The following is a 16,949-nucleotide window of genomic DNA, read 5'->3' as shown; positions in this document are numbered from 1 at the left end:
TTATAACAAACTTATTCAATTGTTAATATAATAAACTTAATAAGTATATTAACAATTGAACGCAAAAAAATTCTAAAAATGTTTAAATAAAAAAACAAATGCCAGCCACATACAGAAGTTCTATGCAGTTTTTTGAGGAAGTGATTGATATAAACCGTTGCAAATGTTTCGATAACAGCTAATAATAGTTAGTTAGCATCAATAACTATTTTATTTTAGACTTCACTTATGATAGGCAAGGGGTAGAAAGAGCTGTTGAAGTTGTTATTGCTATAAAAAGCTCTTTAAAAGAGATGTGCTGACAATGAAACACAAAAATTGACTATTGGTTGAGTATTTTTTGTTTTGTTTAACAGTTTAGAGTATTTTTTGCCTAGTTAACTATATATAAATTTTTGTTTCTAAGTTTGGATTGCTTGAATTTCTTATTTTTAAAAGATTTTACTCTCACCTTGGCAGCCTCGGAAATCTTTTCTTCTAAAAGAGATTGTTTTTCATGAAACTGATTTGTAATTTCTATAATTTTTGAATTCAACTCTTCATTCTTTAAATTTTTTTCCTATAACAAATAAATAACTCATAAAATTTTTTTTATTACAATATTAAATGTAATATCAGATTTTATACTTGTGTGATTTGGATGTGTTTAAATAATTTCATTTTTTTAAATAAAATATGACATTATGAAGGTGTTAAAGTAAAAACTATTTACAGATGCCAGATGCCTATAAACAAAAACTTTGCGAAATTGTTCGAAAAACCCAACCTTCAACTTCAACTAACCTTTACACCTAACAACACCTGAACCTTTAACCAAACTATCAATTTAAATTTAAAACTTTAAGTATAAACGTACCTGTGCTTCAAACTGCAGAGCAGTTATCTGTTGAGATAATAGATTTAGACGACCATTTTCTTCCTAATGATCAATATTTTTAAATGATTAGAAATAATTTAAAAAAAAAAATTTACTTTATATACTAAACTTTCAGCCAAAGTGTAATATTTCAAAACTTCAAAACAGTTTTCTTGAGTTTTTATGAGTGTTTCATACTAAAATTTATCTCTGGCTTTTTTTACATTTTTACTAAAAAAAAATTTCAAGAATTTTTTTTAGTAATCTTTTTTTCAAAGTTTCATTAAAAAACTTTTTAATTTTCAAATAATAAAAATCAAATATGCTGCTTATACAAAAAATAAGAATGTATATCAGGTTGCAGCTTTTGTACCATTTTATTTCAAAATACTTGAATCATCTAATGATTAAATTCTATTTTTAAAATAAGTATTTATTTTTCATTTGTACCTCTAAAGGAATTCCTAAGTTACAAGACAAGTTTTCTTTATAAATAAACATTAGAAAATTGTTTTTTTGAGGTTATTAAACTTACCAAAATAAATAATTTATTGAGATATTACCAAAAAACATTTCAGCTGTATTTTTGTCATTTTATTACTGTTTTTAGTCCTAATAGCAGAATATCTAGTTTTATTAATGTTTAACGCAGATTTTTTTTCAACGATTTAATTTACATATAATTTTTCTTGTTTTTTAATTTGACTTTGGTAGTAATATATACATACAAAAATTTTGCACATTTTATTATTATTTATACCAACCCTTGGAATTAGGAAAGATGACGTCAATTTGAGCTTGGCAAAAAAAGTTTGACACAAAGGGATTACCATAAAACATAGAAATGAGGTCGTCCATTTTTTGCTGACCTAAAAGTGTTTGAGGTCAGCCATAAGGTCGAGTCAAAATATCTCATAGTTTTTTTAAAAACTACTTTTAATAAAAAATTTTCTTTGTGCCAACAATCAGCAAATCAAATTTATTTGTATTTATTTAACTAACCCCTCCCTCCCCTAACCCATTCTTTATAAAAAACTATTTTTTGGTTTTTAAATTTTATTAAAGCCATTTGTTTTTAATAACTGGAAAAATTTTGTATAGTATTTATATTGGTTTGATTTATAAAATAAATAGTGAGACTTTCAAAGCGTTACTTAACAATCTTATGATTTTTGTACAGGTCTCATATATGAAGGTTTTTGTACAGGTCTCATATATGAAGGCTTTTGTACAGGTCTCATATATGAAGGTTTTTGTATAGGTGTCATACATAAAGGATTTTGTACAGGTTTCATATATGAAGGTTTTTGTACAAGTCTCATATATGAAGGTTTTTGTACAGGTCTCATATATGAAGGTTTTTGTAGAGGTCTCATATATGAAGGTTCATTATGAAGGTACAGGTATCATACATGAAGGAATATTTTCAATGAACAAGACTCATTGAAAATATATCTTTATGGGGAACATTTTAAATTTACATATTTAGAGAAAAAAGTATTGTTTATCAAAATTATTTTTTCCCTAATTAAAAACCTAATATGAAAAGAGTCGACAAAAATAATCTAGTTAAATTAATTAATATTATTCTTGATTGGTCAAAGGCCTTATTAGTAAGAACAACACAATGCATACAATAAACAGATAATATTAAGTAATCCATTAAATTAGTTAAATTTAAGCAATCAGATTGTTTAAATTTAAGTAATTTAGTTACCTTGACAACAACAATTTATTTACCTTGTCAACAATAATTTACAAAGATTACAATTAGTTTTATTTTAAAAACATCTTCAATAGCATTTGAGTTATTTTGCATTTTGTAAACAAAATGAGGGCCGAATTATGTTTCTGAGAATAATTTCAGTTTAAAAACAAAAAATGATACTTTTTCCAAAATTTTATAACTTAAAAAGATTTCAACCTCAATGAGGCAGGGGTTAGCATTGATGAGGCAGGGGTTAGCATTGATGAGGCAAGGGTTAGCTTTGTCCAATTGAGCTAAAATTTTACGAATGTCATTTTTAATAAAGTGGGAACAATTTAGAGGGTTTCCCCATTAGGATTTTAAACATTGATTTTTTGTGATCAGTCTTTTGTTGTTTTAACTCTGCCTGATCTATTTATTACTTAAGAGGGTTTTTTCTTCTAAAGAAATAATGCATTTATAAACAATCAGTTTCAATATACAACTATATTAATAATATTTAATGAATTGATAATAAAATATTGACTATTATTTTGTTTTAACTTACTAAATCTTGTTTCTTTAGGATAAAAATTATATTAAAAATAAAATTAAAAAATACGCTTTTCACAGTGTTTAATTTTGTTTTTTTCTTTTTAGCAACTTATAGTTAAAGTTTTTAAAAAAATATATATATATTTTAACTAAAAGAAAGGGAAAACCTAAAAATTAAAATACAAACTAACTTAATAACTCACAACTTTAATTATTTATATAGACATCGAAAGCATTAATGAGACAAGACTTAATAAAGTCTTGTGTTATTAAAGCAATCAAAGCATTGATAAGACTTTTTTTAAAGTTTTTTCTTAATCAACTGGAAATTTCCTCTGGAAGAATCAATATGGTATTAAAAAATGAAGTTTTGTGAAACAAAATTAAAATATATATTTATATATTTTAATTTAATATACACGAAAGAATAGGTTAACTAATGAATAGGTTAACTATATACTACAAGGTACAAAAAGGCCACATTTGTTCCTTTTTAACAAGTAACAGTTATTCATCAAATATACATGAACATCATAAGAGTTGAACATGAAAAATTTAAGCATTTGGCAATAAATTTAAACATTCACATAAGTTTATGAAAAACATTTTAAACTCAAAATAAAAAACATTTCAAAGTAACACCTTAAAAAATTGGTCAAATGAACTTTTAATTTTTTGGTAAAATATAAACTTTTAAAATATTAGGAAAAAAAACTGTATAGATAAGCATTATTTATATTATAGGCTGCTACAGTAGAAACAACAGTTTGCTAGAGTATAGTACAGTGGAAGCAGAAATTTTATAAACTTAAACATTTGTTTTCAAAACAACAGGGCAGTAGGTGGGCTACAGCAGAAGTAAAAAAAATTTTTTTTTTTTTAAATAAGCACCTTTAAACTTTCCTGCAAACGACACAGCTGAATCTCATAATTTTGACATGACAAACATGGTTTTTTTAAATCTTGCTCAGCTATCTATATAGCAAATAAACAGAAAGTTCTATTTATTTTTGAAAACAAATAACAAAAACCTCAAATAAAGATAATACCTTAAAATCTCAAATAAAGATAGTACCTCAAGTTTTGATTGTAGGCTATTGAGTGTTTCATCTTTTATTTCCAGATAATGTTCCAACTTTTCAAACTTTGATTTCCAATCTTGAAGCTAAACAATAAAAAATATTGATGACTTTATTGTCCCTTGCGGGTATGTGAAGTTCATAATTCTTACAAAATTGTATTGTCATATGATTTGAGTTACAATATAATTTAAAAAAAATAAAACATAAACAACCAATATTAAATAAAATCCTAAAATAATAAAATGCAAAAAATTATAGACCAACCTCAGCAGCCAAAGATGAACGAATTTCAATTTCTTTTTCTAAATTTATCTAATAATAAAAAAAAAATTTCTTTAAATTTTACACATTAATTACGCAAATTTTACACATTATTTACAAGTGTAACAGCAGTTAAAAGTTAAAAAGTTTTGGAAGCCACTTTTTATCTCATATAAGCAAACTTAAAATAATAAATACCTTTAAATACAAATTTTAAATACAAAAAATATTTATACTTAAAATAATAAACACAAAATACCTTTGTTATTCTCTTTTAAAAGAAAAAATGTTAGCAACGCTGAGATTTTTTCTTTTAAAACAGAATTTACAAATTTACAAATTGCAGTTGCTAACAGAGACTGCTTATTTAATTTGAAATAATAAAAGAAATTTAAATATGGCTACTTTCAAGGAACTAACTAGATTAATGCCTAAATTTAAAAGACTTAAAAGTTGAAACCATAATTCCTTTTTGAAGATGTTGCATAAAAAAATAAAACTTGTGTAGTCAATTATATCAAAACCTTATTAAACTACTTATTTTGAAACCTATTCCTTCTAAAATGATTAAATAAATGCTTTTATTTATTACTGATACTGTGATTTTTAAAAGATTGACTTTTAAAATTTATCATTTCCTTTAAATTTTTCATGGTATTTAACTGTTTCAGTAATTAATAACTTTATTAAACAAATATTTATAACTTGGATTTTTATAAAAAATGAAAATCAACAAAAACAAATAGAGTTCTGGATATATTTGGAAAAAAGATAATTTCTGATTATAGCACTAGACCGATCTAAATTTATTTTTATTTATTTTTAAATGGTTCATTCCTTATAAAACTCCAAAAAAATGCTCCATTTTTTATGTTCTAAACATTTGTCATGGCACAAAATGTCATTACTTGTATATTACTTAACTTCATCTTTAATATTTTTGTAAACATTTTGTAAACTCTTATGGCAAGTTTCTACATTCACTACGCAATTTTAAATTTAAACTATGAGAACATAAAATGTTTCATATATATAATTATATTTATATAATTATATACATGAAAAAGTGCTCTTTAATTTTTAACTTTAATTTTAACATATGTATATATATATATATATATATATATGTATAAATATATATATACATATATACATACATACATATATATATATATATATATATATATATATATATATATATATATATATATATATATATATATATATATATATATATATATATATATATATATATATATATGTATAAATATATATATACATATATACATACATATATATATATATATATATATATATATATATATATATATATATATATATATATATATATATATATATATATATATATATGTATACATACATTCACATACATAAATGCAGCAATAGACGCACTTGGATGACGTCATAAAAAAACAGGCAGTTGCGGGGGTTTCAGTACATACATCTGCTACATTGACTGAGGGTTTGGGATGGGGAAGCAACCTTTTCTTTCATTATTCTTTGTTTTTCTCTTCTTTTTACGAAAAATTAAAGCACACATCTTATATAAATAGTTCATTATTTTAGCGTAAATCAAACTTACAAGTAAAATTAAAAATAGCTTAAAAGTGATTTGAAAAATCAAGGAAAATCCTACTGTCAGATCCAAATAAAAACAAGAATTTCTTTTACCACAGTGTTCTCAATAGTTGAGAAGCATGATCTGATTTAAACAGTTGCTAGTGTGGCTGGCAGGGAGAGGGTGGAAACGCAAGACCACCAGTGCAATTGATCGCAATATCATCAATGTTAATGTGAAGAAAAATAGATTTGTTATGGCAGCTAAACTAGCTTTAAAAGTTCAAGAAGATCACAACATCACATCACAACAACATCACATCACAACAACATCACATCACAACAACATCACATACAACAACATCACATCACAACAACATCACATCACAACAACATCACATCACAACAACATCACATCACAACAACATTACATCACAACATCACATCACAACATCACATCACAACATCACATCACAACAACATCACAGTGACTCCTTAAACAATCATAAATTGTATTAGAGAATAAGGTTATAGAGATAGAGTAGTTTGAAAAAAACAACTTTTTTTACTGCAAAACAAATGAAATGTTGATTGGAGTTGGCGAAGAAGTATGAAAAAATGCCAATATTATATTGGAAAAATATTTTGAGGTCAGATGCACAAAAATACAACCTCACCTTATCAGAAGGATTCTAGAAAATGTGGCAAAAAAAAGGAGAAGCTTATAAAAGGAGAAGCTTATAAATAGAGTTGTTTGCAAGGTAATGTAAAGCATGGAGAAAATGTGATGGTTTGGGGCAGTATGAGTTGGAGAGAAGTGGGGAAATTGACATTTATTGATGACAAAATTGATGTTTCAATGAACTTTGAAATTCTTAAAGCCAACTTGTGACCATCAAATAAAAAGTTGAGTTGAAAACAAAGCTGTACTATGATACAAATAAAATTAATGTTTTGGAATGGTTTTCTGAACTTAAATCCTATAGATTTCAATAGAAATCCTATTGGATTCAAGTTCAGAGAATCCTATAGGATTCAAGTCCAAACTTTAAGAAAACTTTTTTATAGAAAATTTGTAGAATATTTGGGACAGGAAAATTAGCAACCAAGCATTTAGACACAAAGATGACTTAAAGGAAGCTATAATGAGCGCATGTGATAATATAACAACAGAAGACCCAAAATTTGGTCAACTCAAATCTTCTAGCTGAGGCCATCAATGCCAAAGGAGGCCCCAATTAATACTAATTTCTTGATATTTGATCAATATGACATTATTTTTGAATTGCATAATTATTTTTTTTGCTGCGTTTTTTTAAAATCTTAATATTTTGTTATTGATATTGTAATGTATATTTTAAATGCAATTTTTGTCAAAACTTAACCTGTTTAGTATAAAAATTTTGGTTATAAACATAAAAAAGGTATGACTTTTTTTTAGTGTGCAACTAATTTTACATATATATATATATATATATATATATATATATATATATATATATATATATATATATATATATATATATATATATATATATATATATATATATATATATAATATTTTAGAAAAATATCTGCAGCTCTCACCTTAATGTGTTCTACATAATAAAATAACACTGTATTTAAAAGTTTTTTGAACAAAATATATTTTTAGTGGCGCCTCAAGACCCTTGAAAATTTAATAGGTCCCTTTATTAATAATAAAAAAAGTTTTCTAAAAGTATGTCTTACTGGATCTTAAAAGAAGCAAAATTATATAAAAATTATATAAAATAATAATTATCCTAAAAATAAACTTTAATTATAAGTAAATTATACTAAATTATAAGTAACATTGAATAAATGTCATTTTCTAAAATCTAAAATAATATTTTTTTTATAGATTTTATGACTAAAATCATGTTTTCTAATTTTATTATTTTGTATATAAATATATATATATAAATATATATATATATATATATATATATATATATATATATATATATATATATATATATATATATATATATATATGTATGTATATATATATATATATATATATATATATATATATATATATATATATATATATATATATATATATATATATATATATCAAAAATAATATTAAAATCAGAAAACTATATTTTAGTCATTATTTGTATACACAAAAATAACTCATACTTTTTCATTACTTATTGCTTCTGCTTTTATAATAATTTCTTGGTTTTTTTTGTCAATCACTTCATATAAACTTTGAATTGCTGTTTCTTTTTCATAAATAATCTTTGACATACTTTCATCTTTTAAGAGCAGCTGGTCATGAAGTTCTTTTATTTGCGAACTTTTTTCAAATTGAATTTTTTCAAGTTCAGCACGCATATCAGTCTAAACATTTAATAACAATATCTACAAAGATTTTATTTAATAACAATTAAGTTATAGTTTTATAAAACATAATTTTTATTAAAAATAATGATTAATTATTGTAATTATAATAATGATTGTAATTATTAATTTAAAAATAAATAACTTTAAAAAATTTAACTATATTTAACAATAAATCTAAATATTTAAAACTCTTTTTAATCAACTTTACAAAAAGTATTAATCAGTAGTAAATGGTTTTTAAAAGTTTAAAAAAAACTTTTAAAAAAATATTCAATGAACTAGTCTAAAAGTAAAGCATATTAAACTAAAAATCCCCAAAATAAGTAAAAAAAGTTTGTATAAAAACTGAGATACTCACAGCTTTTCCAAGAAGCTCTGTCTCTATTTGTTCAAGTTGAGCATTTTCTGCCTTCATCTAAACTTCCAAAAAATATTATTAAAAGAATAAAGTTAAATTACATTAAAAAAATAAATCACACCCCTCTTCCCTTAAAAAAATAAATAAATGAATAAATAACATGTTTTGAGAATAAAATGAATAACATAGATTATAATAACTGGTCATTGTTGCTCTATTAATAATGGAATATTATATATTTATAAATTATTATATTTATTGGATATATCCTTAGTAGATTCTTTGTAATGTCATGACTAGTGATGCAAACTCAAATGAATTATAATTAATAAAATATACACAAACACAATAGCATCAAATAACTTTTTTATTTAACTTTATAAACCTTTACTATAAAGTTTGATTTATTAAGCATTTAACTATTTTTATAGAGCAGAATAAAATAGTTTTAAAGAAACCAATAGAATATAAAATCAGGAAATCAATACAAAAAGCTGATGCTGGTCATGCCAAAACTGGTCAATTTCGCCAACAACAATATCATTTAATTAATACACCGCTAATGACAAAAAAAAATTATTACAAAAAAAAATTAGGCATTTTTCCCAAAACATCATAGAAACTAAATTAGCTAAATCTCTACAACTAAATCAATTTCTACAACAAAATCAATTTTTACAACAAAATCAATTTCTACAACAAAATCAATTTCTACAACAAAATCAATTTCTAGAACTAATAATTTCAATCAGTGAAATTAAATTTGTTTTAAATGAACTCAAGTAAACTCTTTACACAGTTTAGTTTGGGTTTATAATGGATCCTATGCAATTTGCTGATTATGCCTTATTAAAAAAATAAAAAGAGAACTCACAAGACCTGCATAATGCCCCTTACTGTTGACTAACTGTTAAAAAAGATTTTTAAACATAAATTGTATACATTTCTTTAATTTTTATTTTAATGATGCACATCTATTAAAATTCTATTGTCATCTTAATCAACAAATGAATTTAATACATTGCATGCGGGACATGTACTAGTATGTTTTCTAACAATTGATGCTTGAGTGCAGGACACATACTAGTATATTATCTGAAGGTTGTTACTTGAACCTATTGTTTTAATTGAAGTTTGTTTTTTCTGTATTTCATCTGTATTTTAGGCAAAATCACGAATAGTGATTTAGCCAAACACCAAATATTTGACTTGACTCTCCACTGAATAGCCGAATATTCGGTAACAGAAACTTTCTCAGGGTGACAGTTACCAACCTGCATTAGTAAAGTGAATACCATAATCACGATAAGAGTAATTCAGCGTACTTGTTTTCTGTGCATTTTTGGGCATGTTATTTATTGACTATTTGTTATATCAAAATTTGTTTCTTACAGGTTGTATTTCTTACAACCCATTACATAAGATATACACACAATAAGTGTACTTATATAGTGAAAGCTTTATTTTTTCAAAATTTTTTTTTTTACTAGATTCAATTCATTTATTTACAAATTTGATAATTTATTTTAAATACCTCAGATACCTTAAATATTGTCATTAAAAACCGTATAATTTATTTTAAATACCTCAGACCTCAAATATTGTCATTAAAAACAGTATAAATACATCAACAATTAATAATCCTTTAAAAACTATTTAAATTTAAAAAGTCAATTTAGTGAACATAAAAGACTTCATATTCAATTGTTGTTTTGCTTGCTAAAAACTACTATAAGTAACAAAAGTTGTGTTATTTCAAATTTTTGTTTGCAAAAAGCTTTAAAAATGACATATCTAATAAAAATCACCTATTTGGAAATAATATGAAATTGTAGGGAAGACAATAAACTAGCAGTTTGTTTGCTGTGTAAAAGCAAGATCTTATGTGGTGGAGAATGAAAGAAAGCAAGTAAGTATTAAGTAGCCTCCTTAACTGCAGTGGCCTTCTCGGCCTTGAGGAGGTGAATAAACAAACAACAACAACATAAAAAAAGGTAAGTAAAACTATTACGTATATTATTTTACGTATATTATTATATTTATTAACTAATTAAATATGTTTTAATAAATTGAATTATTTGATCTATTAAAATTATTTGCTGGTAATTTTTTTATTCCAAGTTTTTTTGCACAGTAGTTTCTTTAATTACTCTAAGTTTAAGTATTCTTTTTTGTTTCAAAGAAGTTAAAACTTCTCTGAAAAACCATCTTCAAAATGAGCATTCTGAGTAGTACACTAAGTTAACTGGAGCTCTGCTCCTGTTAACTTGGACATGTCAGCACAGCAACCAAAGTTTCTAAAGTTTTACTGCGCATTGGATAACTCCAGATTATATTCTTGAACATGCTGTTTTAGAAATGAAGCCATTTTTTTGTTCACATACTGGTACCAATATCGCCAAAGAACTCTATACTATTGCAGAAAGATGGAACATTTCACATTGCAAGATCCATTTTCATGTTTATGAGAATGGAGCCAATATGATAAAAGGTGTACGAAATATAGAATGTGAATCTGCCAAGTATTTTATTCATTTAATACAACTGGCAGTAAATGTATTGCTAAATTCTCAAATAGAAATAACAAAGATAGTAGCTGCTGCAAGACGAACTGTCACCCATTATAACCACTTGAGTGTAACACAAGAAAAACTAAAATGCACTGTCAAGAATTTAAACTACCAGATGACCAAATAATACAAGACATAAGCACACACTGGAATTCAACATACTATTTATTGGAGCAATTATTAGAGCAAAAGCGAGCTGTCTTGTACATAACTGATCATGATTCTTTAAACAACACCTGTTCAATGAGAGTAAATGGAACAATGTATCAAACTTTTCAAACCGTTCAAGGAAATTACAAAAATAACCAGCTTGGGTATTTCTTGCATTTCTAAGGTAATTCCACATGTTGCCACGTTGTTAAAATACCTGGGAAAGGAGACAGCACAGAGAACACCAAATTTATCAACAATGAGATCTTTGCTTCAATCTGAACTTGAAGTGCGGTTCAACTCTAATGAAAATGACAAATACCTGATTGCAACTTTTCTTGACCTGTGCTTTAGAACTAATTTCTTGGGTATAGTAAAAACCCAAAAAGCAAAACAAAAATTTTTTTTAGATGCTCTGAAAAAAAGTTTTGAAGTGTCTAGTAGCACCCATGGTAACTCATCTCCACTTCGGAAGTAAAAAAATGTAAATTAAAATGATAAAACAATCGAGACAATTTTTGGAAGTTTTGAGGAAGTTGCAGAAAACACAACCAGATGAAATGGTCAAACAGAAAAGTTCAACAGCAAATGAAATTGATTTATTCATGGAAACTGTTTGCCTAGATTGGAAAGCAGACCCTTACAGCGGTAGTCAGCTAATGCAAAACAATATCCAAGCCTACCAGGTAGTAGTGTGTACAGCAATCGGTTATTTTCAGCAGGTATAATTTACAAGGTAAAGCGAAATCGTTTGCTATCAACAAATGTCGAAAAAATTGTTTTCATTCATCATAATTTACCATTCATAAATTCAATTTCTCCATAAGCTTTCTTCTTACGGTTTGTCTGGTTATTACTGTTAGCAAACCAGATGTAGAACAAGAAGATGGAAATCCATAATGATGATCAGAAAGTAAGTTATTAGATTCAAGATGAGAGATTATGCGTTTCTTAACTAAAGACTCAAAACCTTGCTTATGATTGGAAGAAAACTAATTGGACAGTAGTTAGACGAGTCCGATTGCTCTCCAAAATTTTTGAAAATAGGGATAACAGATGCCGCTTTTCAGCAGGCTGGAAAACATGACTCTGATAAGCACTTATTAAACAGTTTTGAAAGTATATACGACAGCTCCGGAGAACACGTCTGCAAGACTATAACAGGTATGTTGTCCAGACCACAGGTCTGGACAACATACCTTTAGAAGAATGCTGTAGAAGAGTCTAAACAGGAAATCACTTTAGATAAAGAAGCTGGAGTGATACAAATGTCAAGCAATGGATCAACCTGTTTGTTGGCTATATCAGGTAGAACGCAACTAGTGAAATCGAGAGACGATATTGATATATATATATTTATATATATAAACGATATATATATGTGTATATATATAAATATATATAATTATATATATACATATATATATATATATATATATATATATATATATATATATATATATATATATATATATATATATATACATATATATATATATATATGTGTGTATATATATATATATATATATATATATATATATATATATATATATATATATATATATATTCAAATTTATTTATTTTGTCCTAAGACAGTAAAGATGCATTTTATTGTCAATGAATATGTCAGATTTTAAGAATTAAGGTTCTCACTGCTTTGCAACAATAACAATGGGAAGTATTGTTACTTACAAATTACCACAGAAGTAAATAAGCGCCATGTTTCACTAATTGCTTGCGAGCACTGACCCTTTATGGATACTTTAAATTCAGATAAAATGCATTCTTATATGGATTAAATAAAAAATATAGATCATGAAGCAAGTCTTTTTGAAAAAATTACAGTAACTGATAACCATGTGATAACATTTATCCTATTAGCCAAATTGGCTAATAAGATAAATGGCTCTAATTAAGCTACACTTTTTAAGAATAATGTGGTTGATTAAAATTATATCATGTTTTGAAGCATGACTTGAGCATAAGTCAAGCAAATTTTGGAAATCTTTGGTTACGGTGCACATGACAATATTATCAGTATATCAACCCTCGGAATTAGGAAAAATGAGGTCGGCAATCAATTGCTGGCATCAAACTATTAGAGGTGGGCAAAAAAAATTTGACACAAAGGGGTTACCATAAAACATAAAAATGAGGTCATCAAAAAATTGCCGACCTATACACCTTAAGGTTAGGTCCACATTGCCGAATGCCGACCCTATTTCTGATGGCTGATATGTGTGTGTATATATATATAAATATATATATATATATAGATATATATATATATATATATATATATATATATATATATATTCATTATCTTAACTGTTGCCAATTTTAGAAACTCTTGGTTAGTAATGACTATTAAGTAAAATTCTTTGTTTTGAAGTATTTTTTGGCTTAATAAGCTCACATTTAGTTTTATAATAAATGATATAAGCTGAACATATATAATTTTTTTTAACTAGTATGTGAATTTTTAAAAATAATTAAAAATATTATTTTTATAGAAGGCACGTGCTAAAGGGTATTTTATAACAAGCACATAGTAAAATCTCTATGCTGCGGCCAAGGTAGCAGCATGGATTTTTGCCTACCCCCTCTAATAATTATTTTACAAAAAGATGATCTTGAAAGGATAAATTTTTAGTTAAACATATCAAGTGCTACTTAAAAGAAACAAATTTGATATTTTGAGTTTGTTTTTGCCTTTCCAATCCATGTTTTTGAATTACATAATCATACACTGTATGATATGCACACAGTCCTTTATTACAGGGCTTTAGCAATAAAACACAGATTGGGTGCGCAATAAAGCTTTCTATATGCTCTAAAACAAAGCCCTGAAGAGGTTACATGAAACTTTTTCTGTTGAAACCATACCAAGCATAATTAGAATAATTTGGGCACAATTTTTTACAAAAACATCCATGTTGTTTTGTGTGTAGCATTGAATATTATTTGAGAGATATTTTTAGATGTTTTTGAAATATTGTTAATGTTTTGTTTTGTTTTAAGAGAATATTAAAATACTATCATTAAAAAGTTGAATAAGATTTTTTGTGTGTTTAAAGATTCATTTTAGCCTTTTAGAAAAGTTCATTTTAAAAGTAAAATAATTTTTGAATAATTAGTTGTCAATTTCTTAAACAGATGTAACACAGTACAAGGTACACAGTGAAATAACTCATTTTGGAGTTAATATATAGTTTAAACAGTAGGAGAATAAAAACCTCGACTTTGGTGCAATAAAGATGATCGGGATCTCTTGGAATGAGTCACAATAACTTTGTTTTAACATTTTGACCCATTTGCAAAAATCGAAGAAAAATCAATTATGAGAAAATGTGTATTCCATAAGAGTGAAGAAGCATAAATATATAATTAAAAATAAAATGAAACTAAGTGTTAAGTAGATACAAACTTTTTGATTTTTTTGTACTGTGTATATGCAGTGTTTTAATTAAATTTAATGTGTTTTAATTAAATTTAAAGAATTACTCAGCAACCAATACTTAAAAAATCACCAGCTGCAATTTACCAAATAAACAAAATCATTATCAATTTTAAAACCAGACATTTAGAGTTTTTTTTTTTTATTGGACACTCAAATTCTCTATAAGTTTAATATAGAGATGTGAATATGGCTGCTGTCCAACAACATCTGTAAATATAATGAGGTATAGTAACATCTATCCAACAACATCTGAAATTTCATTGATGTCTAATAACATCTGCAAAAAGTATATAAATACTACAGATGTAGTTACATATTTTCAATTATTTAAGTGTTTTTTTTTTTTTTTTTTAAACATCTTCGCTTCCAACAAGGCTGCAAGCAGCCACTAATTAAAGTTGGAAGTTACTGTAAGAGAAAAGATGAAGATTGTAGAGCAAGATAACGATTGACGGACGACTTAAAAGATTGCAAATTATATGAATCAGGAAAGCAAGATGAAGGAAGCGAATTCCAAAGAACTGATGTTCGAGGAAAAAAACTAGACGAATAAGCGTTTTTGGAGCACTTAGGAACAGTCACAGAAAAAGGATGACACTTAATTGAATGACGAGTAACACGGGAATGAATTTTAGTAGATGGCACAAGAGATGCTAGCTCTTTAGAGCAGTGCCCATTATAGTATTTGTAGAAAAGAGAAAGAGAAGCAACATTATGACGATGTGATAATGGTTGGAGGTTGGTTGCAAGAGCTGGTCCAACTATGTTTACAATGCGTTTTTGCACCTTGTCTAAAAGAGAAAGGGCTTCATTAGAAGATCCGCCCCAGATATGGCAACAGTATTCCATACCAGGCCGGATTTGAGATTTATAGAGATAGAGAATAGAATCCAGAGTAAGAAAGTGGCGAGCTCGATAAAGAGATGCAACCTTAGCAGATGCTAATTTTGCAACTGATTTGATATATGGTTTCCAAGAGAGATTGGAAGTAAGAGTTAATCCAAGAAGATGAAGAGTAGGTGACTCATCGAGTACATCACCATTCATAAATATAGGAAGATCTAAATTATTGCGATAACGATTGGCTGAAAAAAATTGAGTTTTATCTGAATTAAAGTTCACCAGCCACTATGAGCCCCATGCTGTAGCAGAAGTGAGATCCTTTTCAAGCTCAAATGCCCCCTCCAAGCAATCAGAGGGTGTTGGTTTCTTATAACGACAAGAATAAATGGTAGTATCATCAGCAAACAATGCCACCTTAGATGTGAGAATATCTGGAAAATCGTTAATGTAAATTAAAAAGAGTATAGGGCCAAGGATAGAACCTTGAGGAACCCCTGAAGTTACAGAATAAGAAGAAGAGTGTTGTCCATCGAGGACAACTTTTATGCTACGATTGGAAAGGAAGGATTCAATGATCTTAAAGATGTTGCCGGATACACCATAAGAAGAAAGCTTATGGAGAAGACCAGCATGCCAAACTTTATCAAACGCTTTTGAAATGTCAAGAGCGATGGTCTTAACCTCTCCACCTTCATCTAATGCACGATAAAACCTGTCAGTTATTACTGCTAACAAATCAGCTGTAGAACGAGAAGATCGAAATCCATATTGATGGTCAGAAAGTAAGTTATTAGATTCAAGATGAGAAATTAAGTGTTTGTTAATTAAAGATTCAAAAACCTTGCTTATGATAGGAAGAAGACTTATGGGACGGTAGTTAGATGAATCAGATCGCTCACCAGAATTTTTGAAGATAGGGATAACAGATGCGGCTTTCCAGCAGGCTGGAAAACAAGACTCTGATAAGCACTTGTTGAATAGTTTTGAGAGTATAGACGACAGCTCTGGAGAACACTTCTGCAAGACAATAACAGGTATGTTGTCTGGGCCACAAGCTGTAGAAGAGTCTAGACAGGAAATCACTTTAGATACAGATGCTGGAGTGATATGAATGTCAAGCAATGGATCAGCTGTTTGTTGGCAACATCAGGTAGAACGCAACTACTGGAATCAAGA

General features: G+C 26.7%; 1 protein-coding gene across 6 annotated transcripts in view; it reads right to left on the bottom strand.

Annotated features, from left to right (window-relative positions):
- The window catches only part of LOC100200189 (early endosome antigen 1), a 105,207-nt gene that overhangs the window by 39,720 nt on the left and 48,538 nt on the right, over positions 1 to 16,949 (bottom strand). For 4 of the 6 annotated variants that reach the window (XM_065818267.1, XM_065818268.1, XM_065818272.1 and 1 more), the window contains 7 exons: positions 8,751 to 8,807; positions 8,186 to 8,389; positions 4,445 to 4,492; positions 4,174 to 4,263; positions 3,990 to 4,073; positions 857 to 919; positions 452 to 559 (listed from right to left, as the gene is read on the bottom strand). In XM_065818267.1, the coding sequence (XP_065674339.1) occupies positions 452 to 559; positions 857 to 919; positions 3,990 to 4,073; positions 4,174 to 4,263; positions 4,445 to 4,492; positions 8,186 to 8,389; positions 8,751 to 8,807 (654 nt within the window). The remainder of the gene's footprint in view (positions 1 to 451; positions 560 to 856; positions 920 to 3,989; positions 4,074 to 4,173; positions 4,264 to 4,444; positions 4,493 to 8,185; positions 8,390 to 8,750; positions 8,808 to 16,949) is intronic. The other 2 variants (XM_065818269.1, XM_065818271.1) reach the window with 1 other exon arrangement.

Source organism: Hydra vulgaris, chromosome 14 (assembly GCF_038396675.1).
Source record: "Hydra vulgaris chromosome 14, alternate assembly HydraT2T_AEP".
NCBI lineage: Eukaryota > Metazoa > Cnidaria > Hydrozoa > Anthoathecata > Hydridae > Hydra > Hydra vulgaris.
This window is presented reverse-complemented; position numbering and strand designations above follow the sequence as displayed.